Source organism: Corvus cornix, chromosome 20 (assembly GCF_000738735.6).
Source record: "Corvus cornix cornix isolate S_Up_H32 chromosome 20, ASM73873v5, whole genome shotgun sequence".
NCBI lineage: Eukaryota > Metazoa > Chordata > Aves > Passeriformes > Corvidae > Corvus > Corvus cornix.
The window spans coordinates 7,336,729-7,364,550 of NC_046349.1; the positions used below are offsets into that span (position 1 = coordinate 7,336,729).

The 27,822-nt window shown below is 52.9% G+C and overlaps 2 protein-coding genes across 2 annotated transcripts; both read right to left on the reverse strand.

Moving 5' to 3' along the window:
- Nucleotides 1–1,247: 1,247 nt before the first annotated feature.
- TM9SF4 (transmembrane 9 superfamily member 4) lies at nucleotides 1,248–17,637 on the reverse strand. Its single transcript, XM_039563212.1, has 18 exons — nucleotides 17,533–17,637; nucleotides 11,909–12,022; nucleotides 10,349–10,448; nucleotides 9,816–9,984; nucleotides 9,607–9,736; nucleotides 9,085–9,208; nucleotides 8,159–8,277; nucleotides 7,935–8,046; nucleotides 7,442–7,512; nucleotides 6,901–7,033; nucleotides 6,309–6,390; nucleotides 6,142–6,217; nucleotides 5,727–5,810; nucleotides 5,377–5,552; nucleotides 4,974–5,037; nucleotides 4,312–4,431; nucleotides 3,711–3,800; nucleotides 1,248–3,393 (listed from the first exon to the last, which is right to left on the reverse strand). The coding sequence occupies exons 1-18, from the start codon at nucleotides 17,620–17,622 to the stop codon at nucleotides 3,244–3,246; spliced, it is 2,004 nt and encodes a 667-aa protein (XP_039419146.1). The 5' UTR covers nucleotides 17,623–17,637; the 3' UTR covers nucleotides 1,248–3,243.
- Nucleotides 17,638–18,097: 460 nt separating this feature from the next.
- Nucleotides 18,098–27,777, reverse strand: HCK (HCK proto-oncogene, Src family tyrosine kinase). Its single transcript, XM_039563718.1, has 13 exons — nucleotides 27,664–27,777; nucleotides 26,090–26,219; nucleotides 25,648–25,687; nucleotides 25,289–25,388; nucleotides 25,044–25,142; nucleotides 24,799–24,902; nucleotides 24,223–24,372; nucleotides 23,786–23,938; nucleotides 23,284–23,466; nucleotides 22,759–22,835; nucleotides 20,216–20,369; nucleotides 19,861–19,992; nucleotides 18,098–19,289 (listed from the first exon to the last, which is right to left on the reverse strand). Exons 2-13 carry the CDS (start codon nucleotides 26,216–26,218, stop codon nucleotides 19,087–19,089), a joined length of 1,524 nt encoding a protein of 507 aa, XP_039419652.1. The 5' UTR covers nucleotide 26,219; nucleotides 27,664–27,777; the 3' UTR covers nucleotides 18,098–19,086.
- Between the last annotated feature and the right edge of the window lie 45 nt (nucleotides 27,778–27,822).

The window sequence follows — 27,822 nt, forward strand, 5'->3', positions numbered from 1 at the left end:
GGTCAAAGACACAGTTCCCTACATGAAGTCACTGAGGTTTTTAAATTTCTTCCAAGCAAAGAATTAGACCCACAAGAAAAAGACCCAGCACCCCACAGGGGAGGCAGCCACAGCAGACACCATTATCCCCTGTCAAGGAGAATAATGTTTGTTAGACAGAAAGTTCTGGTCACTTGGTTTCGCTAAAATTTCCAGCTCATGTGGCAGCATTTCCGACAAGTCCAGCCCACTCCCCCCTCCCAAATAACCCCAACATCCTCTGCTCCCCACAGGCAGGAGAACAAGGACCAAACCTCAGCTTTAAGCTACAACTGGCTGCAGGCACCAGCAGGATTTGAAGATAAAACAGGGCAAAGCACACGGTGCCCTCTTGGGATTCTCCTTCACAACATGGATTAAAAGCTGACAGCCATGATCAGTGTTAGGTGCTTGTCTAAGAATGATCTAGTTTTCAGTTCTAGTTTTCATTCCTAATTCAGCCACCATTAAAACGTGCCCTTTCCTCAGCAGCTTTCCCCTGGAGCTGAGGGCTGTGGCAGGACATGAATACACTTATCTGCCAAAAACGAGAAATAAATTCAGCATGGATTGTCCTGGTGGTGGAGCTGAAGCTTCCTTTGCCTTTTTAAACAGAGAAGGGATTATTCTGATGATTTCTGAGTTTTGATTCAAGCATTTGCCAGCTCTGGTCTCACTCACAGACACTCAGCAGCCCCCAACACTGGACCCCGTTGCCTGGGGGAATCACATCCATTGCTCTGCTGGGCAAACCCTCTCAGGAAAGGGGAATTCACTTTCCCTCCCTCAGGCAGCATTCCAGCAGATGCTCACTGATCTCCTGCCACTCACCCGCCAGCAGAAACACAAGCTCTGGGAAGCCATGGAGCTGGAAGCCAACGCTGAGGGCTCAGCTTCCGCAGCAGCAGCGCTGCTCCAACTCTCGCTCGGAGGAAGGAATGGCAGCTCCCTTCGGAGGTGTCTTCTCCCCTCTGCTGCTCTATAGCACCGTGTATCTGCCCAACACTGCCATCCAACTGTTCTGCTGCTCTGCCCATCAGTGCCACACGTCAAACAACGTATCACACAAGAGACAAGTTGCTCAAGTGATCTTACCCAGCAGCACAGCATCAGCAGATCCAAATGCCTCAACTGCTGGCATAATTATAATATATGGCAGCATTCAGGGCATGGCACACTGGGAGAAACTTACGTTTATCAGGAGAAAAACACTACAAAGAAAACCAGAGTATTCCAAGCTCTGCTTCTGGCTGAAGCCACACATCACAGACCACATAGGTGTCACACAGGCCAAGTGTTACAAAAAGAAATTCTCCAGAAGTGGCTTAGGAGAACCCAAGAGAGCAGAATGACAGGACAATGGCAGATTTATTTACAATAGGACACAAAGAATACATACATTAATTAAAAATTACAAAGAATACAGAGAAAACACTTCAGGGAAGGGAGAGAAATCAGTGCTGGCTGAGCCTCTCCACTGGGGTAGGGGCAGAAGGAAAACAGAAGAAAAAAAAATCAACGAAAATCTCAGAGAGGGACCTCAAATCAGAACTGACACAGGACTCCACAGCACAGTTGGCTCAGACATCCCCTGCTCCCTTTTTCCATCCATGATTCCTGGCTGATTAAAATTTGGCATGATGGGCAGGGCCGACAGAAAGGGACACAGGCCCTTGCATGGACCTGGTGGAAACTTACGGCAATTAGGGTTAAAAAAGGCCCCAAAGCCCTTCCTGGGAGCAGGGAGGGCTTTGGACAGTTTTGGGTTGGAATGATGTGACCTGTGGCAGCTGGCCATTGGAAGACCTTACTCCAAGAAAAAATTTCATAAATCTCACTAAAAAAACCTCTTCTTTGTAGTCCTGGCTGAATCCAGTGAGCCTGCGGATGGAGGGAGCCTTCACTGCAATGCAGAACCTTTTTACTAATAAACATCACTGAAGTGACCCAAATAAAAAAACCCACCACAACCCAACTTCAACCTCTTTTAAAAAGAGTTTCCCACGGGCAGAATCAGGCATCAAGCCATGGGAAAAGAAGAGCCTGTGTCAGCTATCCTGGAGAGCTTGGACTGTTTTTTGTGAAGAACAAAATACAGCTTGGGGGTGTACACTTTTCCTGTTCCCTGGAGGTAGAGAATTTCAGAGGAGCAGAGAGCAGCAAGGGCAGCCAGAGCACAGGGCCAGCGGCGAGAGAGCCCCGCTCCCAGCCATGGGACAGCTCACGGGGCCACCTGCCTGTGCCAGCCCCTTCAGCTTGGCCTGCACAGCCCTTGGGCAGCTCGGGCCCAACACTGCCTCAGATTACTTGGCACTAAGGCCACGGCACCGCAGCCGTCTCCCACAGGCTCTGCAGGATCCCAGTGGCATTCCCAGGAAGGAGCCTGTCCCGTTTCCTCACTCATCCAGAGCAGAGCTATTGACAGAACAAACCCTTGTAGTTACCTCGCGCATCCTTCCAGTCCTGCACTGCAGCACAACCATGTCACTTCCACCAGCACATCGTGTCCTGCCTTCTGAAGGAGAGGCAATCCCACCCTCCTGCAGTGGCCTGTGCTGTCCGAGGCTGGAGGGAGGGAGAAGCAATGCCAAAGGTTGCAGTTCTCAAGCTCTCTCAGGGTGAAATTGCACTTCCCAGGCTCTGAATGGCACCTCCAGCAAATTGTAAACAAGCCGAAGCCGGGACTTCGGTGATCAGAGTGCGCCGGACTCCCGCTGGGTGAGCCTTTAGGCTCCGGTTATTCTGCCATAGTCAAGCTCCCTCTTCTGTGCAGACATGAAGGCAGGAGGAAAACCCAGTCTGATACTTGTCTGAAGAGTCTCCCTGAATCCTAGAGCACCCCAGGGGCTGGAAGAAAACGTTTTCACAAGTGTTTCCACTGCTGTCTCAAATCCGTTCATCATCAACATAAAAAAAAGGATGGATTAGCAAAAAGGGGGTTTACTTATACAGAGGGATATTTCTCTGCTAAAAAACTCCCTCAAATATGGAACAGGATAATAAAATGTAAGGTATCTACAGACCCCTTTTCCCCGCAGAAGTAGCCCAGAATCCATGTACACTGTGCCAAAGTTACATTCCAAATCGAGGAGTTAATTATTTCTCTTGTGACTCTCCCACTGGATTTTTGTTTCCTTTAAAAAGAGCTGGGAGAAGATGTCCCTGTCCCTCCCGGGAGGACACATGTTCAGAGGTGTCTGATTCCTGCTGGGGGGGATTCCAGCTTCAGTCGATTTTCACGGCGGCGTAGATCTTCCGCACGAACATGTAGGCTGCGTAGAAGCCGATGGTGCCCGTCAGGAGCCAGAAGGACAGTACCATGAGGGCAGTGTAGCCAAAGTACAATAAGGAGGGAATGAACTCAACAATATCCAGCTGAAACAGAAGAGGAGGAAAAAAAATCAGCAAAATAATGCACAGAGACAACAAACCAACCAGCGCCCTCTGCAAGGGGAGCTCTGGCAAAGGGAGGAAAACTTTCATTTTTGTCCAGCTGAAGGGAGATCCTGTTTGAGGTGGGGTCAGGGAATTCTGCTCTGCACAAGTCCTACACCCTCCTCTCCTGTCTGGAAGGGCTGTCAGCACTGCTGTGGGCTGGCACGGGCAGACTGGGACTCAGCAAGCCCACCATTTCCTTTCCCAAATCCCACAGTCACCCCCAAAAACATGGCACTTTCACCCAGGAGGAATACCTTGTTCACAAAGTAGAAGACAGCGTAGATCAGCACGTAGAAGGCAGATCCTCCGGACACCAGGAAGGTCCTCCACCACCAGCGGTAATCCTGACAAGATAAAGAGCCTCATTATCCCCTGGGGCACTGCCTCAGGGAAGCTGTGACCATTCCAGGACAGGGAGAACACCACCCACCATCTTCCTTCAAATGAAATCCACAAATTGGGGCGGGGGGACTTTTTTGTCACAGAAGTGTTTCCAAACCAAGAGATGCAAAGCTGACAGTGAAGCAAAGGCAGGTCAGGCTCAAAGCACACTGCCGACAGACATGGCTCACCTCTGGCCCTGCATTTTCTTTTGTATGTGGATGAAATGGAACAGTTTGGGAACAGCTCAAAACACCCTGTGCCCAGGAGAATTCCTGGTATGAAACCACAGTTCCCAGCCCGATAGATAATCAAAGAGCTTTAATTCCCTTTCGAGCGAAGAGACGCTGGGGACAATCACACCCATGAAGCTGGGCCACACTAATCTTCACTGAGCAGCAGCAATAACGTGACCTGTGCTTTCCCAGGAGCAAGTACCCTGAGCTACCCAAACTACAAACATGGAAGTCTCACCTCAGCACAGAGCTGGAAATACACCATGACAATGCTGATCTGGGAGCAGGATACCACCAGAATTATAAACACCAGGAAGAGGAAGCCAAAAAGGTAATAGAACTGGTTCTCCCAGATTGCCTGAAACAAACACACAGCAGGAATTTGTTTCTGTGCTACTGTGATCAATCACTGAACGTGGGACTAACTTCTGGCAGCCAGCCAGGGGAAAATAATGAGCCCCTCAGCCCCATGTAGATGAAACCACCAATCTAATGCATTTCACAGTGTCACTTCAGAGGATTCAGGCTGCAAAAAGGTGCACAAGGACAGCTCTCAGGTAGCTTGTTCATTCCCCTGCATCTCCCAAGCAATGGAACAGCAAATTCTTCCCCATCCATACAAAGTGAAAAACGGGCAGCAGCTGGAACAGTGACTGTCTCAAGACCAAGATCCCTCCTGGATGTCACGTTACAGTAAATTTCATCTTTACCACAATCCTTCAAACCACCAGGAGAGTCCCATAGCTCTCTCTGGAAACTATCAAATGGCCTGGAAGAAACCAGCTATCCCCTTTTAGAGAGTACAGGAATAGGAGACTGCTCCAGTGGCAGCCCCCTCCCTTTCAAAAGCTTTGGCATGAAAGGAATCCTATTGAGGAGGAAAGTGGATTAAATGCTTACACTGAAAATGAAGAACAGTTCGATGAACATGGCTCCGAAAGGCAGGATACCAGCCATGAGGATCCTACAGAGCAGAAAGAAAAACCATAAGCAGCACAATATAACTGTCTGGACATTAAACATTCCTTGTTAAAGGAATTAAAACCACACAGAACATTCCAAGCAAAGGCTCTGCATTTCCAGATTACTAAATTCACAGGCAATGACACAGCTCCTCCCACTGCTGAGCACATACCACAGCTACAAGTACCCCTCATACCACATCCAAATTATCAGTGTTGTCTCAAGGAACCCCATCTGCCATCTGTTCATGTTCAGGGAGCAGCAGGTGACATTCAGCAACCCAAGGGGACTGAGGGGAGGGGGTTTAACTCACCATATTTCCCAGACACTCATCACTCACCCCACAAATTTGTTCATATACCACCTCTGCTCCGGGATCTGCCTGGGAATCTGATTTGTCCGTACAGGATTGTCATACGGCTGCTTGCGAAATCCAAAGTAGTAACCCAGGTAGACCAAGGGCAAGGAGATCCCAAACCACATGCAGAGCAAGGCCACCATGGTAGGGAAAGGCACCTGGAATCACATCAAGAGCCACAGAAGTGAGGCTGACAGCTCACCTGCCCTGGGGACTGATGACATCGGCTAAGCCAGTCACCCACTTGGAAAGGTCTGGGAAGCCAAGTGAGTCCCTATCAGCCCAGTGACCCCCTCCCACCCAGAAGGCCCCAGACTGAAGGTGGCACCTACCGCACCAGAGGAGTGTTTCCCCCAGATGAAGCAGTTGAGGACAAAGCAGATGCCGAAGACGACGCCCGGGTACAGGGTTGCTGTCTGCAAGAGGAACCACTGCATAAGAGAAAGCACCTGACTCATCAGCCAGATGTTCCTCTGGAAGGAGTCCATCTCTGGGACAAGACACATGTGGAGGAAGTGTCCCTTCTGCTACAGAACAAGGACACAGAGGTGGAGAGGATCTTGGACAATCCTCTTTGCTCTAGTATGTGCTCAGATGGTGCCTTTTCTGTACAGCTACAAGGACTCAACCCACAGCAAATGTGCAGCACAGCCAGACTATGTCCAGCTACCACAAACACCTGGAGCTTATCCACAGATCTTGCCATCAGCAAACCTGGATAAGCAGCACAGAACATCCAAGACTCACACAAAAAGCTCCCTTCTTCCATCGATGGCCTTTCAGAGTCCGGTATAAGCGGCCAGCAAAGAATCCACCAAAAACCCTGGACAGAAACAAGCCAAGACAACGAAAATGAGCTGTTGTTGCTGGGGAGAGGCTGGACAGCCCGGGGGAGAAGCCGTGGAGGCACCTACCCCATGAACATGAAGAGGAAGCAGGCAGTTGTCATCAGCGCGCCCCGGCTCGAAGGCGACAGCATCCCCAGCATAGCAACAACTGCAGAGGGAAACAGGACAAGGAACAGCAGCTCTGAGAAACGTGTGCTGCAGCAGCTGAAGGACAGGGGCCTGTCCCATCTGCAGCCCACAGCTGCCTGAAATCTCTGCACAGGCCTGATTTCCTTCACAGCATAACGCATCCACAGCCTCCAGCACCGGCCAGAGAGGAAGGCACAGCTTTGATCCCAGCTACAGACCATGCTTCAGCCTCAGCTTCCCCAGGGATGGAAGCAGGTAGGTGCAGCTCAGCAGGCAAGGCACACCTGGGCAAAAATCTCCCAGCCCACTATCAGCCAGGGCTCACAGCTTGGCAAAGGATATATAATCACGCAAAGCTGCCTTCAGCTGGGCAATGTCATCCAGCAGCTCTGCAATGCCGAGCCCAGGCCGATGGCAACAGGAAGCAGCTTCATGGGCCTCACTCCAGCTAAGGTGAGCACAGGGTGAAGTCAAACTTCCTTGAGCATCATTTGTGTTACAGCCACCCTGTATAACATGTGCCACTTACAGATGACAATCAGGATCATACAGAACAGCTGAATTCCAGAACCCAGGAGAGAGCTGAGGATCATAGGGTACTGTGGAGGCCTGAAGACATCTCCATGCACAAGTTTCCAACCAGATTCCTCCATGGTATCTTCCTACAGCAACAACAGAAAAAGGAGGTTATTTAGATGTGATATGCCAGTAGAAATTAAGGTCTTACCACAGCCAGCCTAAGAGGTTTTCTACTGAATTTTACACCACTCTAGCCAACAAACTTTTTTCCCTTGGGCTAAAAACAGCTGAGACCTGAATTGTCAGTGCCAGGGTGCACATTGACAGAGCTGTCTGCAGTCACTGCTTAAGTCTGAAGACATCTGAACAGGTATGTGATTGCACAGACAGAAGAAGGTGTGTGACAGCACAACAGAACTGCCCCTCCCATGGCCAGGGCTCAAAGCAAAACAGGGGCAAGGGAAGAGACAATACACCCAAGTCTGCACACTAGATCCCTCCTGGTCTGTGCTTCCCTCCCTCTAATCCCAGCCCCTGGGACAAACACATACAATGTCATCTTCCTTGTTGTAGTTGGCAATGTCCTTGCGCAGAGTCCGGATGATGATCATGCTGAGAATCCCTGAAAACAAGCACAAACTGGGTTCAGCTCAGAGGCTGCTACACGGCTGTGCTGCTCTCAGGCTGTACAACTACATGGCTCCCACCAACACACTGCTCTGGCTGGGAGAAGAGGTCTTGAGTCATCAGCAAAGACAGAAACAAAACCCCAAGGGTAGGGAAGGCACTATTCCAGCAGAAATGGGGCATTGTGGCTTTCTTGTGGGTTTTTTTACTCCCTCAATGACCCCAGCAGGAAAAAGGCTGGTAGCTGCCTGACCCTACGGGACACTGCTTGAACTGGGAGGCTTTAAACTGTTTTCCTGCCCCTTCTGACCAGGTTCAGATGGGGCCACATCCTTCTCAAGTCACCTGCAGCTAAGGCTTAAAGAAAATTCCCTGCAGATAATGGTAAAGCCTTCCTCTTCCCACACATCCACTCACCTGAAAGGAAAAAGACGACCACAACTGAGTTAATGATAGAAAACCAGTGGATCTGCACGTCACTCATGGTCAGGTACGTGTCCCAGCGGGAAGCCCACTTAATGTCACTTTCCTAAAAGAACAGGAGAGTTCTTCTCACACCAGCACATTCCCAATGTCTTCCACAACTCCAGTGACAGACACTCGGAGCATCACTGCCAGCCAGCTCCCCAGTACTGCCTCACCTCCCAGTGCACAGAGTAGGTGAAGAGCAACTGGTTCTCTTTAGTAGGATCTATTTCCTGAGGGGCAGAGCCCGTGGCTTCGGGCAGGGTGCACATGCTCTTCTCATCAGCCTTCAAGTCTGTAAGAGAAAGCATGGCACAGGGTCAGCCCTTCCCTCAGGCACCACCTCTCCCACGGAGCATCACCCTGAGGGCATCAGGCTGCAGTAATTCCAGGTGGGAAAGCACTCGCTCACCCGCTCTGCAGTTTGCAAAACTATTCTCCTGACCAGCGGTGGAGCACCATTAACAAACTTTCAGGAAAGCTATGCACAGGGCTCTCCTAAATGGGAAGGATAAAAGCCAGAGGTTCTGAAGCCAAGGATCTAGACCATGAACAAATCCTCCATTCCACATTATATGGTGAGAAACAAGATCTCTGCAGCAGTGCCTGCTCTGCCAGAGGAGAACTGCATGGGGTGATGCACACCATGAGCAACTGCCCTTCTAGACACCCTTTTCCACTGGGCTCACTGAGGTAGGAGTGCTTTCCCCATACCATTATTTTTAAATTTCAATCCCCCAGAACAGTTCCAAACATCCTGTGTGTCCCTGGACTAGCACACAATGTCCCAGTCAGGGAGATCTGCACCACAACAACAGCTAGAATGCCAGACATGCCTCATACCAGATGACACAGTGCAAAAAAAATCCAACCCCAAAACCTCAAAGTCAGATCTTTTTACAGGAATTGATTTTCCATGGATTGCAATTCATGGATATGTCTCTACTGTTGGTACTTCCTTAATAACAAAGTGGTTTATTATTCTTATAATTTAGACTCATTTCTGTGCCCTGTGAAGCAACAACTGGCCCCCTGATACATCAGTGGCATCTGACTTTTGTCCCTACAGGAGATTCTTCCCCCCTCCTCAGGAGTCTCTTACCTTCTAGTTTAATGCTTTGGGGAATCACCTCAAAGCGCACCACCCTGTAGGTGTGCTCCTGGCTCTCTTCCACATCCTCTCTGTGGTAGTAAAGGATGAAGGAGAGGTGGTTGTGCAGGTAGAACTGAAACAGTGACATAAAATAAAACATCAGCACCCCATGGGACACAGTGGCAAAGCTGAGAAGCAACAACTGCAGAAAACAGCTTCAGTGAGGGAAAACTAAAGACTCCAACACCAGAGATCAGCCAGCCTTGGGGGGCACAGTGCCTTTGCTCTGCTGAGGGGAAACCACTGCATGAGCCTGTCCAAAGTTACACAGTGAATAAAAGCAAGGACTCCTGGTTATTGTACCAGCAGTCCAGCACCCACCCTCTTCTTCCCACTAGAGACCCCTCTCTCATATTTCCACTGCTTATAAAACCTTTTGGTTGCATTCCCAGTTCTGATACTTTCTGGCAGACCTCTAACAGACACCCAGATCTCCTCCAGGCACCCTCACACAGCAGCTCAATTCTCTACCTTGTTACCGTCCATAAACCCAAGCCTATATCCGTGCTCGAACTGCACATCCTTCTCCTTCTTCTTCTCCTCTTCCTCACGATTGGAATAAAACTCCAGCCGTGTTGCCACAGGGAGGTTATCAGCAATGCTGAAAACACAGATTTCAGATCAAATTTGTCCACAGCACCAAATTCCCCCGACACAAACCCATGCTCAAGGTGACTCACAGGTGGACGTAGTAATCCTCCCTGATGCGCTCGGCAATGAGCTTGCTCTGCTCCACTGTCAGGGTGACTGGCTTGTTGGGAAAGTTGCACAGAACTTCACATTTCTTCTCCACATTCATGGAAACCTGGAAAGGTGTATTTACAATTCGGTCCCCTCGAAGAACCTCACCTGGAAAACAGGAAAATACGGGCAGGGTTGGAGACTGCCAGGCTTCCTGCTGCTGATCCTGCTGCCAGGCACTGTGCAGCTGGAGGGACCACAGCAGGTCTCCTTTGCTACCCCAGGTGCAAGGATAAGACTGCAGGACAGTTTAGCTTCTTTGCTGGAAGTATCAAGCATTGCTTATGAAGCAGGTTACACGCTCTCCTTCAGAACAAGCACTTCCTCTGTCCAACACACAGACGCTGCCGTTTGCAGACAGCCAGCACGCAGTGAATCAGAGGAAGCAGGTTCTCACAGCTCAGCAGAAGTGACACTTGAAATTGCTTTTGCCCCTGTAAACACCCCCCCATACTGTCCGACAGGTACACACCGAGGTTCTCAGCCTTGTATGTGATCTTGCTGGGCTGGCAGAAGGGCAGTGAGTAGTACTCGTATGGCAGCTGGGTCCGGGAGCTCGTCAGCTTCACAGCCTGCAGGAAGAACAGAAGGATTATCCCCAGGAAAGAACCCCAGATAATTTCCTGTCCTCTCAGCACCATCCAGAAGTTGATGCTTACTTCAAGACACCTTTCATAAAGCTCACTTCCAGAAGATACTACTACTACTACTATTAAAAATAGTAACAGAGACAGATGTTCCTGAGAGACTTCCAGTAGCAATTCATTCACAGAGAAACACTCAGAGAACAAAGCATGGTGGTTTCACAAATTTATGTCTCAGTGGAGTCCTAAGAAACAACAAAGAGCTCAAAAGAGATTCAGGAGTCACATTTCATACAAGATTTCCTCAAACAAAAATTCATATCCCACTGGACCTAGAGGTCTGGCCTCCAGTGCCATGAAGAGTTCAGCAATTTTAATCTCTGCAAGGAAAGCCAGAGAGCCATCAGTCTGGGAAGACAAGGTGACCAACCACAAACATTCCTGGAGAGTTTCCACAAATCACAGGGTACAAGGGAAGTGCAGAGACACACCACAACAGCCAAGGCCACAGTTTTTCAGTTGCTCTGAAAAACAGAAGTGTTTTGTAACACAGCCAAGCTTGTTTATTGGAAGAGTGCTGGCAAATACACTGACTTGCCTAAGCACTTGAGGAAGCATTTGGCTCCTGAAATCCCTTTGAGAACAGCCATTCCAAAACTGTCTTCTTCTGGGAAGCTTACTGTAGCCACAGGCAAGTCTCATCTGCTTAAAAATAGCCTACGTCTGGCAGCCTGTGGCCAAAGAGAAAACTGTGCTGTGTTTCACTTGGGAGCAGCCAACCTCAGCAGCCCCGAGGGTGCTGGATTTGCTGAGACAGAGGTCACAGCTTTAGAAAAATAAATGAAATGGGCTATAAATCACTGATGTCTGAAAGCAAAGCCTGGCTTCCTCATGGATAGGTGCAGCAGCTCGTCATTGAGTAATGCTGCACAGGAACAGCTCCCAGCAAGGCCGGGCTGAAAGATCTGCAAGGCTCGAGGACAAACACCTCCACTCGGGAAGAGCTTCTTGTGGATTTCCCTGGAGACACAGCTTGAGCAAACTGGGTATTGAGAAGGTCTGACTCAGACCTTATTCCACCATTCTCTTTCCACCCAAAGGCACACTCTGTGTAAGCACTTTTAGAGTCAGTATAATGCTGGAGAAATTAAATTCACTTCAAAGCCACAGTGAGAAAGGGACCTTTTCCCCAAACAGAGCAACATCTTGAGGACTTTGGTGCAACTGCTGAAGGAATTTGGTAGAAGAGATCAGGGGCAAGAAAAGGAATCACACTGGGACCCAAATGTTGTGAAACGGAGGAACTATCTGAACACAAAATTTCAGCAACAGGATCCCCAAATTTAACTTTCCAGCCCCTCTTAGCTGCTATGGTATAAAAAAGAAAAAAACCCAAAAGACGAAAAACCCCCAAACCAGACAGACTAACAGCACTGAGTTCATCCTACCTTTATTTCTACAGGATCATTGCGGTGGAAGTTGATAGGAGCCACCCCAGGTACATAGAACGAGTTTGTGCTGTGTAGCAACAACAGCAAGCCCAGCACATATCTCAGCCTTTCCTGCAAAAAGGAGAAGAAACAGTAAAACACAACAGAAACACTGGAACAACATTAGAGATGGGCAACAACACGGGAAACGTTCATCCCAGACATTAGAAAGGCTAGGCAGTCAGGTGATTAAACAGAAATTAAATTCACAAAAGCTGTTCTTAGCTTTGTTTTGTGACCCTTGATGCCTTGAGAGGCCTCCTAGAAACAGAGACTAGACGGGAGTAAGGGAATAAAAGTAGGTATTTCTTTGAAAGGCCTTCAAAGGTACCCCCTGGGGCCAGGGGCTATTGCCAAGATGGACCCCAAGATGGACAACAGGTCACGAGTTCTTCACCCTTTTATAGGTTTGGTTCATTTGCATAGCAGGGTTAATTCTCCAGTTAAAGCTTCAGTTTTCTGCACAGCTTACCCCCCCCCCCTTAGCAGCTCTTTGGTTTATACTTTTGGCCTAGGACAGTCTTGGCGTCCTTGGAAAGCAGGACCAGAGAGGCTCTGTTACGTGTACCTAGCATGAGAGAGCAGAAATTAACAGACTACAAGAAACTTCAGAGTCACACACCAAGCAGTACAGAATTTGAAAAATATAAAGGTTAAAACCTAAGGCATCACCCTCATCAAGTCACTTTCCACTCTGGGCATCTCTGCCTCTTCATCTGCAATTAGGAAAACTTTGGCTTTGCCCAACCACAAGAAAAATGCAATTTTTATTTGCACCATGGGGCATTGAGCATGGGGCATTGAGCAGGCCATCACTTTACTTTTCTGCTCCCCCTGATGTGAGCTCCCTGTGTTAGCAAACTCCAGGGGTTAGTAGAGAAGAGGGCTGTAGCCCTGGCACTGGATGTGTGCCAGCTCTGCACGGCAGCAGTTACCCCGGAGCTGATTACAGATGGATGCTCACAGGCCACTACCTGCAGAAGAGCAGTTATTGTGGGGTCAGGTGTGACACCAGCGACTGCACCCAAAGGGACAGTCACATCACCACTCCCTCCTGCTCCACTCTGCTTTCCTCACCCCTCCAGGCCACAACACAGCTCAGTAACATGGCAAAAACTTTCTCACCCCTTTTTTAGTGAGCACGGTGACAAGTCAAGCTGGAAGGTTCAGTCAACTCCATGAGGGCTCTAGGAGAACCCAGATCCCACAAAGCAGCAGCAAATCCTTCATTTAACACACCTTGCTGCTTCCTCAGCCCCTCCCTGTTACCTCAGGTAACCCAGCTCGAGCATGGGCAGGAAGGCTGTGAAATGAAAATCGAGCTTTAAAGAGCATTAGCCAGCAGCAGCTTGCCTGCATTAGGACATCAGCTCTGGTATAATCTCACAGCATTACTAACTCCTAAACTCCCAGCACGTATGGCACCACTGGAAAACCACACAAAACCTGGAGCTTTGTTTGGGACAACTCTTGAGCTAATGCTGCAGACATAAGAAACCAAATCCCCACTGCCCCTGTGCGTCCTCAGCACAGTCAGTCAGTCTGATACAGCACCAGGGGGAACACTCCACAGGCCAGGTGTGGACAAACAGCAGCTCTATCATGGGGATCCTTCCTCAGGTTGGGGTAAAAAAAAAATTTAAATCTGTGTTTATTGCCCCCACACCCCTTCCTCTTCATCACCTTCCTTCCATCTTACTCTAAGGCAAGGAAGGTATGTTTGGCCCAGACACCAGTGAGGGCCAACCAGAGCATCCAGAATTAGTGGAATTGAGCAGGATGAAAAAAAAAAAAGGCAGAAATATCACGGGGTTGAAAGTCTAAAATGTACTTAAGATGCAAATGCTAGGCACCTACAGAAAATGTTAGTACTGAGTCATCAGATACATGTGGCTTCCAGTACCTGAAGGGGGCCTACAAGAAAAATTGAGAGAGACTATTTACAAGACCATGGGGTACAGAACAAGGAGGAATGGCTTTAAACTGACAGAGAGTAGGGTTAGATTGGATATTAGGAAGGAGTTGTTCCCTATGAGGGTGGTGAGGCCATGGCACAGGGTGCCCAGAGAAGCTGTGGCTGCCCCATCCCTGGAAGTGTTGCAGGCCAGGTTGGATGGAGCTTGGAACAACCTGGGATAGTGGAAGGTGTCCCTGCCTATGGCAGTGGGGTGGAACAAGATGAGCTCCAAGGACCCTGCCAACCCAAACCATTCTGTGATCTTTTTTTGCTTACAAAGGGGATTTTCAGATCTATTCTAGGCACAGCCAAATACACTTGGAGCATGCATAAAGCTCCAGCTTGGAAACACTCATGTTAAAACTGCCTGACCTTCAATACTGATCTGCCCTGAGACAACATGGAGCTTATTTTCTGCGCTACACTAAATTTTGCCTTCCCAATTTTTAAAGGGAGTGCTCAGTGACCCTCCACTGAGTAGGAAAAGGTCTTCCTGACAGGTGAAGTATTGGAAGGAATCTGCATTCTTGTCCCACACTGCACCCCAGAGCAGCCAGCAACCTGTAGCCCTTATCTCATTTGTCACTGAAGTGACAGACCTACACAATGTTACTCAAAAACCAAAACCACACCAGTGCCACCCTTGCCCCAGCGGGCTGGGAGGTGATAAGACCAGGACAGAACTTTGGCAGACACTCAGGAGACACATGAACATGCAGAAGATGAAATTTTTGATGACAATTTTGGCAGAAATTAGGCTGTCTTTGCATACAGATGATGATGACTCAGACGGCACCAGGCAACAGGAAAGACAAGAGGGCGACTCTGTAAAGCCTTGCCAGGAAAGAACAGTTGGTAGCAAGAAATGGGGAAGCTGCTATGCAACAGGTGGGGGAGCTCTGGAAGTGAAGTATGAAGGAAATGCTCAGTGCAGGTTTTTGAGCTGGCAGAGCACAGGGAAGTTGAAGCCAGGGGCTTTTCTCATCAGGATCTTTGCTCTTGTACTGACAAATGTGCTTCATCTTCTCCAAACAAAGGCAGCAGCTTAGCAATGGCAACATGGACACCACCCAAAACATCTGTGTAACTCATGGGCCTGGCCAGGTGATAATCTCACCTGGGGGATGCCTGCAAGCTGAGTTCTCTTCTGTGCCAGGTCAGAACTTCTATAAGGGAGCTCTGTTTTGGTTCAGTCACAGAGCCCTGGCAAGGCCCAGACTTCCAGCAAACAGGGCACACACCTTCACAGCCTTTTCCAATTATTTATATTTCAAAATACATGCACAAAACCCGCTCAGATGACAATCTTGCATCTGAGGTGCCAGGAAATCGTGTAATGGTGCAACAAGTAACACAACAAACATGCACAACCCCAGACTGAGAAAAACCCAGCTTCAAATAGGCAAAAATAGTTCAGATTGTCTAAGCCTGATTCTTTTCCTATATGCAGACATGCAGAGAGACCCCTTCTTAGGAGAATATGATCTAAATAAAAGAAGTAACTGCAGGAGCACAATCATCTATTCCTGTCCCTCAGATCGAAAGTTCACACCCAAACTCTCTCCAAGAAGGCACTTCTGGATAATTATCACCAGTCTTGGGATTTGCAGACAACCCCAGGTTTATCCCATTCAGAAACACTTACAGCAACATTGCCCCTTTCTGTGAATTCACAGAAGGTGCACAAACCACACTGACGAAACAGAGGACTTGTTCACTAAGCCCCAGTCTGACCCAGCATGAAGAGGCCCTAAAACATCCAGTTATTACCACACTTGTCCTTCCCTACAGCTCGTGGTCCCTCCAGCTACCACTGCCAGAGTCTGAACTCCAAAATTTAAGGGAAAGGGGAAACAGCAGCTGTTCCCTGGGGCACTCCACAACAGCTCCAATGTGCTCCAGAGGCTCCATGGCCTGGCCATGTGCACCCAGGACATCCCTGCCCAAGTTACTGCCAACAACTTGAAGAAACCCTCAGCAGCAATTTCAAGCATCTGAATTGGGATGTTGCTGTACCAGAGCTGCTTTAGGTCTTAGGAGTTTCACAATCCACACAGGAACTGAAGAACAGAACACAGTATTTGTTCAAAGAGAGGAAAAGGAATCAGGAAGTGACAGTGATGGATATCATGAATTGTCCCATCTCTTTATGGCAGAGAAGGCCAACAGGGACATCAAACGGCCATAATCAAGAGCTGTTAACTTTCAAAGACAGCTTTGAAGAAAAACAGGGAGAACGACCTGTGCAGAGCCATTTGTCCAAATGGATTCACACAGCTCTCCTACTCCATTCCACTTACTGAAACTTTTTAATACGGTGACAGAAATGGAGGAAAGACATAACCCACTACTCTGTGGGAGGGGAAAAAAACCAACAAAGCTCTCTCATACATGCAACCTTCATTCTGCCCTCAGGCACCGTAACAGGACAAGAACAGTGCTAATGGCACCCTGATACTTTTCCCCTTTTCCAAGGGCTGCCTCCTTGGAGATCCTGACAACTGTTTGGATAAACTCATCTTTATTACATCCCTGCTCTGCTCACCCTGCACTGGAGGAGCAGCCGAGAGCCCTTCGGAAGGAGACAAGTGCTGCATTCACATTGACTTCAGAGCTTCTCTGACACCAGGAGAGCTGCTGGCAGCCTTCTCTGCCCTTCACACAACAGAGAGCCACGAGGAAATTCCCAGTAGGACCATCCCCAGCTCTCAAAGCCAGCTGAGAGTTCCCTCCTCCCTGCCTGGGGGAAAGCCAGCAGGGTATGAAGATGCTTAAAGCAAATTAAAGGAAAGTCTCGGCTCTCCCAATCCCCTCCCAGCCTCTCAGTGAGTGACCTTACAGCCCAGCCAGCGACCTTTGTATCAGCACACATCCTTTATCCATACCGCTACTCCTGCAATGCATTGTCACAGAAATATCCTCCTAAGAAAGCAAGGAGGAAATCCGTTTTACTCCTACAAGACTTCAAGGCAGATAACAAATGTCTCAGCAACTCGTTTTCTCCTCTGTGAGGTAGCACTGATGCTCGCCTACCTTAGCAAATTCCCATCAGGAACACCTTCAGTTCTCCGACGATTCAAGGAATAATTGAATAGGAATAACAGGGATGCTGGGACGCGGGAAGGTGAAGCAGCTGCTCAAACCCGGACCCGACAATCACCACCAAACATTTGTGAAAACCACACACAGAGCAACAGCCTCTGTGCGAGGCGCCAGCACCGCTCCCCGGCTGACATCTCGGAAGGGAAGGCAAAAGGCGGTGCTGTGCTCCCTACAGCCCACACCGCTCCGAGCCCCCCGCCCGGCCCCTCCTGCCCAGCCAACGCCGTGAGCCGCAGAAACGGAGCCAATTTTGCTGCCGACGGAGCGCAGGGCAGGCGGGACAGGAACCCACTCGGCTCCGTTTGGCCCCTGGGCACCGAGCGGCGGCCCGACCTCTGCCCTCCACTGGTGACACCGCCGGCAGACGCGGGACCGGGGAGCCTCCCCCGGCCAGGGGCCGGGCCCGCATCCCTCCCAGCGCGACCGGAGCCCCCGCACTGAGCCCCGCGCCGGGGCCGCCACCGGGCCGGGCCGAGGGGCAGCGGGCGGGACGCGGGGCCGGGCCGGGCCCCGCCGCACTCACCATCGCCGCCGACGCCGCCATCTTGGATCCACGTGTCGGCGCTGACGTTGCCGGAAGCGGCGCGCGGTTGGCTGCGGGGCCGATCGCCATGGCGACAGCGGCGGCCGGGCAGGACCCCGCCGGGCGGCCGCGCTCCGCGCTGCCGGGGCCGGGCCCAGCTTAGCCCAGGATCAGCCCAGCCCTTCTGCCGGGCGCGGTGAGGCGGGGGTCTCCGCTCCGATCCCCAGCGGCCCCGCGAAGCCGGCCGGGGAAGGGGCGGTCCGCGCCGCCATCTTTGCTGAGGGCAGCGGCCTTGGCATGGAGGGCGGGCACGACGCCGCGGCCGCCATGTTTGGTGAGGGCGCCGAGGCGGTGGGGCCGGGAGGCTCCCGGGCCGTTCCGAACCTCCCGGTTCCTCCGGTCCCTGCGACCCCACCCCGGCGGTCCGCGGCCCGGCGGCTGCTCCGATGGCGGTGCGGGCCCGCCCGGCTCTGGAGCCCCCGTTCCGAGGGGCGCTGCAGGCCCAGCCTGCCCCATTTGCGTCTCCCCCACCCGGGCTGCGGAGCAGCAGGAACGGCCAGGAGAGGAAAGGTTGATAAATACTTTATTCGTTCCAAAAAAAAGGTCCCAAAGCAGAAGCGACGGCGTTTACCTCTTGGTATCGAAAATATAATGCCAGGCCCCAGTCTCCCTGCTGTAAGAAGTACAGGGCTGTCTTTAAAAAGTAACTCTTTACTCCTTTTCCCCAGATAACCTGTCAGGAAATACTAAAAATAAAGTGAGTGTGCAGGGAGCACCTGGCCCTTGCTGACACTGCAAATGCTGAGCAGACAACAAATCCTGTCCGTGAGCTTTGCTAATGGGGGAGACGGCTCCTTTTGCCATGGCTTTGGGCTCCAGAGGTTCCTCCCAAGGCTCGTGGAGGGGGATCCCTGCAGGGATGGCCTGGAACAGCACCGTGTCCATCTGCCCCTGCAGCACAGCCTCACGAAACCTGCGCTCTGCACAGGGGGTGCCATGAAAATACTGGGGAAGGAAACCCAGGAGGGAGAGAGGAGGACACGTGTCTCTGACACTCCACATCCAAACCCCAGGATCCTGTGCTGATGATGAGCCAATGGGCTGCATTGCAGCGTGCCCCATGGGAATCCTCTGGGATCAATCACACAGGGAGCACAGGCACTGCACGGCATTTCGCCAAGGCCAGCATGCTAAAGCACCTACTTCTGCAGAACATCGCGGTAAGATCTCAGAAGGATTAAAAAAATACTGATCTGGGTTTTTCCTTTGCAGCAAAAGCAGGCCCAGCCCCATCCCTGTCCCTCCTCCTGGGGCCTGGGCCTCCATTGTCCAGCCAACACTTCCCAGAGCCGCTGCCCTGCGGGCACTCAGGCTCCTGAGAAGGGCACAAGGTATGGCCACACGTCTCTTCTCCCTCCATCATGCGCTTTCTCCTGCGCTTCCTCCAGCCCAGCCACTCCGGGAAGGCTGTGGTTCCTGGGCCAGGCTGGCAGGGGAAGCAGGGCACATGTGGGACAGGGAGGAGCTGGCAGTGTCTGTCCCGAGCGTCCTGTGCTACGGCTGCTGCTGGTACTGGCTCTCTGTCGCAGTAAAGAAATCATCCAAAATGCTTTGTAGGTACTCAAAAGTGGGACGATCCTCGGGTTTGATCTTCCAGCACCTCATCATGACGTCGTACAGCTCCTCGGGACAGTTATCTGTGCGGGGCATCCGGTATCCATGCTCCAGCGCCCTGATCACCTCCACACTTGACATCCCTGGGAAAATGGGGTGAGACAGGTGAATATCACCTGGTTTATCACTGATTTCTTTAAAAGTCATAAAAACCTCAAACCCGAAACTTCTCACCCTTTGGGCAATGTCTCCCGGAAGGAAAAAGTGGTTAGAGAGGCTGGGAAGGGGAACTGCTCTTCCTGGTCAGGGAAACGTGGACAAAGGAGATGCTGGGTTACTGTAGGGTGGAGTTTTGTGTCCCACATCAGGTGGGGTTTATAATCACTTTGTATAAATTAAAGTTTCCATATGCTGAGTGACAAACCATTGCTTCCAATGAAAACAGGTCAGTGTGGGGGCAGAGCTGCTCCTCAGAACAGCCCTTTGTGCCACCCCAGATCCTTCATGGTCCATTTGTGGTAGCATTTACAGAGTAATTTCCCATTAAAAAATGTATCAAAGTAATCCTTAGTATAAAATACAGGATGCTCCCTAATGATAAGGATTTACAGGGTTTTCCCATGGAGCTGGAGGAACCCAGGTCACACGGATGTGGCCCAGAGGGTAGAATGTGTCTTTTGGAACCAGACTAGAGGAGGCATTTCAGCTCCTTACCTGGGTAGGGGATGCGTCCGTAGGTAATGATCTCAGTCAGGAGGATCCCAAAGGACCAGACATCAGATTTTATGGTGAAAGATCCATAGTTGATGGCTTCTGGTGCAGTCCATTTAATGGGAAACTTGGCACCTGGACAAAGAGATCCAATGGGAAATGTGATCTTAACCCCAACTGCTTAGAAATGGGTGGTGAAATATGGGGAACAAGAAACAAACAGAAGAGGAACAAGTGAAGTGATGCAAATGAGAGGAGCTTGCCTCTGCCTCTGTACCCAGTACGTCCCTCCTGGGGACGGGACCACCATGGTGGCAAGTGGCTCTAAGGGAACCCCCCAACCCTTCACCCCCAGCACCTTCCCGGGCCGTGTACTCAGTGTCCTCGATGACCCTGGCCAGCCCGAAGTCTGCAATCTTGCACACCAGCACTGCTGACACCAGGATGTTGGCGGCTCTCAGGTCTCTGTGGATGTAGTTCCTCTTCTCAATAAAAGCCATTCCCTCTGCAATCTGCCACAGGGGAACAAGGCACATGCAAAGAGGCTGCTTGAAATAACACACACCCCCTCAGCACCAAAGAAGTCAACTGCTTCTGAAAAGGGTGAAAGGAGGCTGAGCCACAGCAGGAGATGGATGTCCCATCCCTGCAAGTGTTCAAGATCAGGTTGGACAGGGCTTGGAGCAACCTGGTCTAGTGAAAAGTGTCCCTGCCCATGGCAGGGGGGTTGGAATAAGAGGAGCTTTAAGGTTCCTCCTAACCCAAACCATTCTGTGACTTTCCTGCATGGAAACTGCTCTCTGAGCAAGGAATCCCTTGCAGAAGGTCAGGGTTTGGGTGACCAGTCCAACATGACACCTTTAAGCTGCTGTGTGAGAAAGGCCATGAGAACTGACAGCTGAGGAGCTCATGTGATCACCAGAGAATGTCTGTGAGTGTTTTCAGCGCAAGGTTTCATCCACAGCCATGAGGATGTGGAGAGAAGCAAATCATTCTCTGCTCAGGGAAGATGTGAGACGAGTCTCCAAATACTCCCAAAATGGCTCACTGTAATTGCTGCAGCGAGGGTCAGCATTCCAGAGCTTCCTCAGCCAGAGCAGAAAAGCATAAGGGAGGATGCCTGGGTTCTTCCAGACTAGTTTCTGAAGAATCGCCTCTGCCTGCAGACAGGATGGCTGTGATGGCCCCTGACAATCCCCCCTCACCACTCTGTCTTCTGAAGTCTCTGCACTCAGTGCTGTGTGTGCAGCTCTCAGCCCTGATCAGGCAGAGGTGACCTGGTGCGTGCACAACCAAACCCCAAAGTTGTGCTGTTACCCCATGCCTGGATGTGACCAGAATCCAGAATGCAAAGGGGCTGGAGCAGCCAGAGGGGAGACCCCCCCCATCCCCATCGCCCCCACACAAGCTGGCCGGGGTGAGGTGCAGCTCTCAGAGAGCTTTCCCCACTAAATACAGAAGTAGCCAGGCAGCGCAAGAGTGGAAGGATCATTTCCATGACCACAGGTGCATTTCTGCCCACAGTGACTCAGCCCCAGTACAAATGTCAGGCTGCTGCCTGCCCGTGACAGCCCTTCAGCCTTTGCTCCCCAGTGCTTCTCTGAGCAGCCCCTCAGAGATGTGGGCCGAGCCAGCTTTGGCACGAGCCAGCTTACTGAGAACAGATGGTGTGCAGGAGTGCACAGCTCCACAGATCCACAGACCCCAGCACAGCCAGCTCCAGCAGCCAGTGACCTGGTCTAAGCCCACGGGGTCTGGGCTCCCATCCTGACTTTCCTGTTGCTCAGGTGCCTCTGTGAAATATTTGAGCTCAGCTCAAAGGGTCCCTGGGTTCAGCCCTCACCCAAGGGCACTGGAGAAGCAGCAGGGACTCAGTGGTTGTGCAAATGCTTGCACATGGAGTGAGATGTTTAACAGCCCGTTCCACTGTACTCAAAATCAGCTCCTGAAAATATCCCCAAAATAATTATCACTGAGTCCTCCTGCCTCTCCAGCCACCTTCCCCTGCCCGTGACAGCCCTCTGGTGACTTTATTGAACCACAGCCCTCCTGTAGGCATTCCCCTGGGGAAACAGAGTCTGCTATGCTCCCTCCAGGGGACTGGGAACCGTGCCTAGCTCAGCCTCTCAGGCCTTGGGAGCACACAGGATCATGCTGCAGGATTCCTGTTAAACCCACAGGGCTTCACACCACCGTGGCACTGCCCCAAAGCTGGGGATGGGGTGGGATGGGGTGGGTGTGTGGCTGTGCTGGCTTTGTGGAGCTTTGGCCAAGTTTACGGGTAAGGTTTGCAGGTAACTGTCACAGCACCAGCAAATTAGAAATGATAGTTATCAATATCAATAGTTATCAATTATAGAAATTGATAACTTTGCCCTGGGTTTGGTTGGACCACACCAACCAGCACCAGCACATCCCAGAGAAAAGACTGTGCAAATGTGAACTGTGTAAACAAGCCCCATCCTCATCCCTGCTTTCTCCACAAAGCGCAGTGGCCCTGTGGGCTGCAAGGGCTGCAGGAACCATGGCAGACATAGAAATCATAGATTTTCCAGCCCCTCAGAAGGAGCAGCCTGGCCAGTCCTCTCCTAGACTCTGTGCAGCTCTGCTGCACGCTGCTCAGGTGCAGGTGGGCTGGCTGAGTGCTGCAGATACCAGCGTGGTGAGGGGGAAGCTGCCACTTCTCCTTTCCCACACCCCTGCTCCTGCAAGGTCAGCAAGATGGGGATGGTGAGCACGCAGTGGCTGCCTGCAGGAAAACCTCACTGCACCCCCAGCACTGTTCAGACCAGACTTCTGACTGGCCCTGCACAAGCCCCAGGTAAGTTTCCAGGGTCCTCACTCACCCTTTTCAGGGGCACAAGGGGACTCGGAGCCAGGGAAGATCTGCTCCTTCCTCACCTGGGCAGAGAAGTCAATCAGCTTCGGGAGCGGCAGCTTGTTCCCCTCATCACTCTTCAGGAAATCCAGCAAGCTCCCTGCAGACAGGGCAAGGTGCCAGGGCTGATGGTTTAACTGGAGCCTGCACCCACCCTTAGGGTGGCACAGGGTCCCAAGGAGCCAAGCAGGACAAGGGGACTCTGGAAACTCTCTTAATCCCCCATCCTGCTCCCACGGATCAGGCCGAGGGGAGAGCACCTCTGCAGGCTCCCTCCTGCCCTGTGGAGTGCTTGTACTCATCTGTCCCCTCTTGGAGGTCCCTCCTCTCCCAGTGCTGTCACCACATCCCCTCTCCCAGCACCCTGCCCCAGAGCACTGACACGCTGTGGCAAGGAGACAGAACTGCTCCCAGAGTCCTGGGAGCTGGTGCAGAGCCCACAGCCAAGCCTGGGGATGTGGAAGGGGTTGATCCTGCATCACCCCAGGGCACCTGGGTGCTGCCACTTGGCCTGGCCCACAGACATCACTCAGGGATGTGGATGGCACCTTTCTCCATGAATTCAGTGATGATGAAGATGGGCTCCTCCCTGGTGACCACTGCATGCAGCTTTACCAGCTTGTCGTGCTGCAGCGTCTTCATCAGGTTTGCCTCCTCCAGGAAGGCTTCCACGGACATGCTGCCCGGCTTCATAGTCTTCACCGCCACCTTGGTGTGCTTGTTGTAGGTAGCTGGGGATGGCACAACAGACCATCACCAGGCTGCCCTGAGAACACTGGGCTTTGGAGACAAAGTCTCAGTCCTGCAGACAGAACTGCTGTGGGAAGTTTGGAGACCACACATAGCCCCAGGCTGTCCCCACATGCGCAGCCCCAACCAGCCCCTGCATTAAGGCAGGGCCACCTCCATGTTTCTCTGCTTCTCTCCCACACTTCTCTCCCTCCTTGCCTTTTCCATTCCACCATCCCTTCACCTTCTCTCCCATCCCTCACCCTTACTCCTTCACCATCACCTTCATCATCCTCCCAACCATCTCCCCCTCACTCTCACCCATCCACACTTCTCCAAACTGCCCGGCTCCCAGCTTCCTCTCCAGGCTCAGTGACTCTCGAGGGATCTCCCAGGCATCCTTCTCCCAGGGCTTCTGTGGTTTGGGTACACGGCAGGGGTGGGTGAGCTTCTGGCACAGCCCGTCACTCTGACCTGAGGAGAGCATCCAGGGCCATCAGCCAGCCTGTCTCACTGGCCACACTGTGCTTCAAGGGAAGTTCTGGGCACTGTGAGTGTTCAGGGACACCAACACCACAGCTGTGACAGCCAGTGGGCCAGCCATGGCAACGGGAAAAGTCACTGCATGTTGCAGTCAGAGCCACAGCAGGAGCCCAAGGGTGATGGGCAGGAGCCCCTCAGCCTCTACACCCTCAGCTGCCCGATGGCTGCTTGGCTCAGGACATTTGGGAAGGGGAGCTGGGCACCCCAGGGCTCACCTTTGTAGTACTGGACCAGCTCCTGCAGCGTGTTGAAGTTGTTTCGTGGGGAGATGTAGAAGCCACCACTGTCCAGAGTCCGGATCTTGTAATGCTTCACTGCCCCGCCCCGCAGCTCGTCCCCGTCCCGCACTGACAGCGAGTAAGACCCTGGGCAGGGAAGGGTGAGCTGGCAGCTCCCATGGGAGCACATTCCTGCTGCACCTGGCCATCCTGGTGCTCCTGGCACACACAGAGCCATCACCCAGCAGAGCCAGCTGCACCCATCCCACTGTGCTGCCACCACCCCTTCAGTTCCACGTCAGCTACGCCTGCACCCCAAACACCCAAAAGCAGCCTGAAAGGAACACATTCCCCTATCCCTGCCATGGGGTTTGGACATGTGGCAGCACCAAAGGCTATTGCAGGGGCACTTCCAGCGAGAGCATGGGCCCCCCAGTCAGTCCCTCCCTGCAGCACAGCAGATCCCCAGGGCTGGGGAGCTGGGTAGGGAGCTCCTCTTCCAGGCAAAGGTGGATGAGGGAAGCCCCTTGGGCAGCTGTTCCCCATCACGGCGCTGCGGACACCCCTCCACACCTTTCGTCGTCTCACTGTCCCTTATCATGAAGGACCCAATCATGTTCCCAGGGCCGAGGAGATGCCGCTCTGCATCCTTCCGGCTGATGTCCTTGAAAAACCACCTGCAGCAGAACCAAATGAACCAAGGAATGCTGGTGTGGGGCAGGGCTGGGGGCAGGATGTGAGGCAGGAGCAGGGACAGCACTGGTGGGGAAGTGTGGGACGGCATGGGGCCAGGATCTGACACAGAGAGATGGACTCACTCCTCTGTCTCCAGCGAGTTGGCTCGAGCAACATAGTTGCTGGGGATGAAGCCTTCACATCCTGTCACCAGTGACCGTGCTTGCCACCACTCCCCTGAGCTGTGACAGAAATGGCATTGGGTTGGCTCATGGCACCTGGACCTGGGCACCAGCAGCTCCCCCTGGGCAAATTCCAGAAGAAATTCCCAACAGGGCCACACAAGCCATCAGGAGACCCTGGATGGGGGTCTGCCAGCAGCACTTACTTCTCCAGGACCTTCATCCGCTCCCCCTTCTGGAAGCTGAGGTCCCCAGCATTCATCGCCTCGTAGTCGTAGAGTGCCAGCACCACGCTGTCCCCCAGGCCTGCAGGAGGGAGCTCCCTGGGCACCCCTCCCCATGCTGGGATGGGGTGCCCAGCCACTCCTGCCATGAACACTGGCCAGGACCCCCACAGTACCCAGCACCTCTATCTTCATCGTGTCACATCTGGCCCTTCAGGGGAGCCCAGAGCTCCCATCCCACCAGGACTGGCAGTGTTCCACCCTCGGTCAGAGAGGATCCAGCCATGCTGCCCCCACACAATTCCACCCCCTGCACCCACTTGCAGCCCCCTTGTACCTACCATCCTCAGGCAGGGTCACAGCCATGCTGGGGACATTATTCTGGAAAGTGCAACAGAACCACAGAGTGATGTCACAGGTGGCACAGACCCGTTTCCCACCAGGGGTCTTGGCCCCGACAGCAGTGGCAGGGGGCACAAGGGCACCTGAGGAGCAGCACCAGCACCACCTGACACAACAACCCACCCAGCACCAGCATCTTCACCCCCTCCCAACACCTTCCTTTTTCTCTCCCTTTCTCCATAATTCCTGGATTCCCATCAAGTCCACTCTGTGCTTTATCTCAGTGTGGCCTGGGTTCCCACTCCATAGCCAAGTCCCTGCCCTGGTGCATGGGCACTACTGGTGCCCTCAGCTGGCTCCACTCTCAGTGCTGGTAGCACTGCTGAGGAGAGGGGCTGAGCCCCCCGTGACGGCTCAGCCCTGAAACCCCTCATCACTCACCCGCCTGTTGGTGGCTGTGGGGTCCCTCACATAGTGGCCCTGCTGGATGGTGGGGCCAGGATCAGGGGCAGGGTCAGTTTTTATCATCTTCTCCTGGACACCAGCTTCCTTTGACCTCACGCAACCCATGCTGCAACCAAGGAAGGGGAAGTGAGGCCATTGCGACAGAGGTGAAAGCCCCGCTTCAACCCCAGTCCAGCCCTGTTCCCATCAGCTCCCACCCAGCATAGGGCCCCCATGCCCACCCGGCTGCTCTGCTGTGACAGAGAAAACTTTTCTCCCTCCACAGCTTCAGGGTACTGGGGTGCCCAGTGACATGCCAGAGGAAAAGGGATCTCCTGGAGATGTCACAGGAGCAGAATTTTGGGCAGATGAGCAGCTGCCATGGAGCAGCTTCCCAGCCCTTCTGGGATCCAGGACAGGGTGCAGGCACTGGGCACCATGGCAGCAGAGAGCCACACTCAGCATCTTCTGCAAAGACGGGCCCTCATCATGGTGAGCTCTGCTGCAGCTCAGGGGTCCCCCCATAGCACCCCCGTGCCTGTGGCCCCCATCACCACAGGTCACCACTCCCCACTGTGCTCCCCTGCTCTCTGCTGGGTGGGAGCTGCCCCAAACAGCCAGTCCAGGGCAAAGACGAATGCTCAACTTTCTCCAGCTCCCCAAGAAACCCAGTGGGAAAAAAAGGCTGCAAGAAGCAAGAGTGGGAAACCCCTTGCAAATGCACTTCCTTTGGCCAGGGAGACCTGGGTGCAGAGAAAGGAGAAGGTGCTGGTGGTGACAGTGAAGGAGGAAGCTCAGGGCTGAGCCCTCGATATGCACAGCACAGCTCTTGAGGGACATTGCTGTCACCTCCACAACACCCCATGATCACTCCTTTTCTTTCCCTGCGTGCCAAAGCCTGGCTCAGCCTTGCTCCCAAGGGCAGAGCAGGAGCAGCCGTGGCAGCCACGACAGCTCATCCCCCTCACTGGGGACACCCTGGGCACAGGCTCGGGACTGTGCCAGATCCATCCTGGCGAACCCACACGGTGCCCTGCTTAAACTCAGATGTGGCTCACACCATCACCACTTCAGGTGTTTGCTGTGCCCGTCCCACACTGGCTCAGGGCATCCAGCCCTACAAAACACAAACACCACGGGCGGTCCAAGGGTCATTCCCACTGGCTCCTGCGGCATAGCTGGCATTCCTGACGTGTCCCACCCCGGAGAGCCAGGTCCCAGGGCTCATGCGGTATCCCCAGTCAGGAGGACCAGGTTGGATGAGGGTGCACATCGCTCCCGGAGCACGGCTGCCTGCAGCCCTCTGCCCTTGCTGCCCCGTGCCCTCGGTCCCCGACAGACCCTGCAAAGCCACCCGCAGGGACCCCCTCGTCGGGGCTACACCGTGCCCAACCGGGGCTGCACCGGGACCCGTGGGACTTCCGGCCATCGTCCCATCCCGGTCACCCCGGGTCCGCCGCTCTGAGCGCGACCGGCGCGGGGTCGGACCCACCGGGCTGCCCGGGACCGGCTGCGGCGCTCCCCCGCCGCCCTCGGGGCTCCGCGCACGGCTCCGCTCCCGGAGCTCCCACCTTCGCTGCCGTCCTGGGCACGTCCCCGTCGCGGGTGCCCTCTCCCAGTCCCCGTCGCGGAACCCGGGCTGCCGCCGCCGCTCCGCTCTGCCCGGCTGCTCTCCGCCGCCTGCCCGGTACGGCCCCGCCCCCGACTCTGACGGTGCCTTCTGTGCCGGG